Source organism: Corvus brachyrhynchos, unplaced genomic scaffold, assembly GCF_000691975.1.
Source record: "Corvus brachyrhynchos isolate BGI_N302 unplaced genomic scaffold, ASM69197v1 scaffold617, whole genome shotgun sequence".
Classification (NCBI taxonomy): domain Eukaryota; kingdom Metazoa; phylum Chordata; class Aves; order Passeriformes; family Corvidae; genus Corvus; species Corvus brachyrhynchos.
In genome coordinates, this window is record NW_008239062.1 from 85,109 (window position 1) to 87,261 (window position 2,153).

The 2,153-nt window shown below is 46.3% G+C and overlaps 1 protein-coding gene across 1 annotated transcript in view; it reads left to right on the forward strand.

Moving 5' to 3' along the window:
- The window catches only part of SNRNP200 (small nuclear ribonucleoprotein U5 subunit 200), a gene marked incomplete at its 5' end in the record, with an annotated part of 78,572 nt that overhangs the window by 10,327 nt on the left and 66,092 nt on the right, over positions 1-2,153 (forward strand). The window contains 3 exon segments of the mRNA XM_017739196.1: positions 143-241; positions 1,682-1,766; positions 1,769-1,807. Coding sequence (XP_017594685.1) covers positions 143-241; positions 1,682-1,766; positions 1,769-1,807 — 223 coding nt within the window.

The following is a 2,153-nucleotide window of genomic DNA, read 5'->3' on the forward strand; positions in this document are numbered from 1 at the left end:
GAGGGATAAAGATGGGATTTTTGGAGGGATAAAGATGGGATTTTTGGCGGGATAAAAATGGGATTTTTGGAGGGATAAAGATGGGATTTTTGGCGGGATAAAAAGGGGATTTTTGGAGGGCAATCCCGCGTTATTCCCGCAGGAAGGGGACGAGGACATTTACGGGGAGGTTCGGGACGAGGCCTCGGACGATGACATGGAAGGGGACGAGGCCGTCGTGCGCTGCACCCTCTCGGCCAACGTGAGTTCGGGATTTTGGGAATTTTGAGGATTTTTTTGGGATTTTGTGTCCCTAAACATTCCCATTCCACCCCAGACCCAGGGGATAATGGAATTTTTATGGGAATTCTGGGGATTTTGTGTCCCTAAATATTCCCGTTCCACCCCAATCCTTGGGTGCAAACCCAGGGGAATTGTTGGGATTTTTATGGGAATTTTGGGGATTTTCCCTAAACATTCTGGTTCCACCCTAAACCCAGGGGAATTGTTGGGATTTTTATAGGAATTTTGGGGATTTTTTTTGGGATTTTGTGTCCCTAGACATTCCTGATCCACCCCAAACCCAGGGAATAATGGGATTTTTATGGGATATTTTGGGATTTTTTGGATTTCGTGTCCCTAAACATTCCTGTTCCACCCCAATCCCTGGGTGCAAACCCAGGGGAATTGTTGGGATTTTTATGGGAATTTTCGGGATTTTTTTGTGATTTTGTGTCCCTAAATATTCCCGTTCCACCCCAAACCCAAGGGAATTGTTGGGATTTTTATGGGAATTTTCGGGATTTTTTTGTGATTTTGTGTCCCTAAATATTCCCGTTCCACCCCAAACCCAAGGGAATTGTTGGGATTTTTATGGGAATTTTCGGGATTTTTTTGTGATTTTGTGTCCCTAAATATTCCCGTTCCACCCCAAACCCAAGGGAATTGTTGGGATTTTTATGGGAATTTTGGGGATTTTTATGGGATTTTGTGTCCCTAAACATTCCCGTTCCGCCTCAAACCCAGGGGAATTGTTGGGATTTTAATGGGAATTTTGGGGATTTTTATGGGATTTTGTGTCCTTAAACATTCCAGTTCCACCCTAAACCCAGGGGAATTTTGGGGATTTTGGGGATTTTCCCTAAACATTCTGGTTCCACCCTAAACCCAGGGGAGTAATGGGATTTTTATGGGAATTTTGGGATTTTTGTGGGATTTCGTGTCCCTAAACATTCCTGTTCCACCCCAATCCCTGGGTGCAAACCCAGGGGAATTGTTGGGATTTTTATGGGAATTTTGGGGATTTTTATGGGATTTTGTGTCCTTAAACATTCCAGTTCCACCCCAAACCCAGGGGAATTGTTGGGATTTTTATGGGAATTTTGGGGATTTTTATGAGAATTTTGGGGATTTTTGGGATTTCATTTCCCTAAACATTCCCGTTCCACCCCAAACCCAGGGAATTGTTGGGAATTTTGGGTATTTTCCCTGAAGATTCCTGTTCCACCCGAAACCCAGGGAATTGTTGGGAATTTTGGGGATTTCCCCTAAACATTCCCATTCCACCCCAAACCCAGGGAATTTTGGGGATTTTTATGGGAATTCCGGGGATTTTTATGGGATTTCCCAAACCTTGTGTCCCTAAACATTCCCGTTCCACCCCGACCCCACGGGAATACCGGGAATTTGGGGATTTTCCCAGCTGGTGGCCTCGGGGGAGCTGATGAACTCCAAGAAGAAGGATCTGCACCCGCGGGACATCGACGCCTTCTGGCTGCAGCAGCAGCTCAGAAGAAAAAGGCAGACGAGGTCCTGGAGATCCTCAAGGTCTGTGGCTGCCAGATCCTTGGGATCTGAGGGATTTCCCCATCTAAAAAGTGGGAATTTGCCTCAAAACCCCGTTCCTGGTGTTTGGTCCCATTAAATGAAATTGGGGCCCAACCGGAGCGGTTCCAACCTTGGAATTCCCAGGGATCTCCTGAGGGGAATGTGGTGCTGTTTCACTGGGAAATCATCATCCATGGGGTCTGGTTCCATTCTTTTTGCCGTGTTTTGGGGGAAAAATGGGAATTGGGGTTGTTTTTGAGGCTCCAGGATTGGTTTTGAGGCTCCAGGATCGGATTTTCCTCTATCCCTGGGCTCTGTTTCCCGCCTGTTTTTCCTTCTGCTGTTGA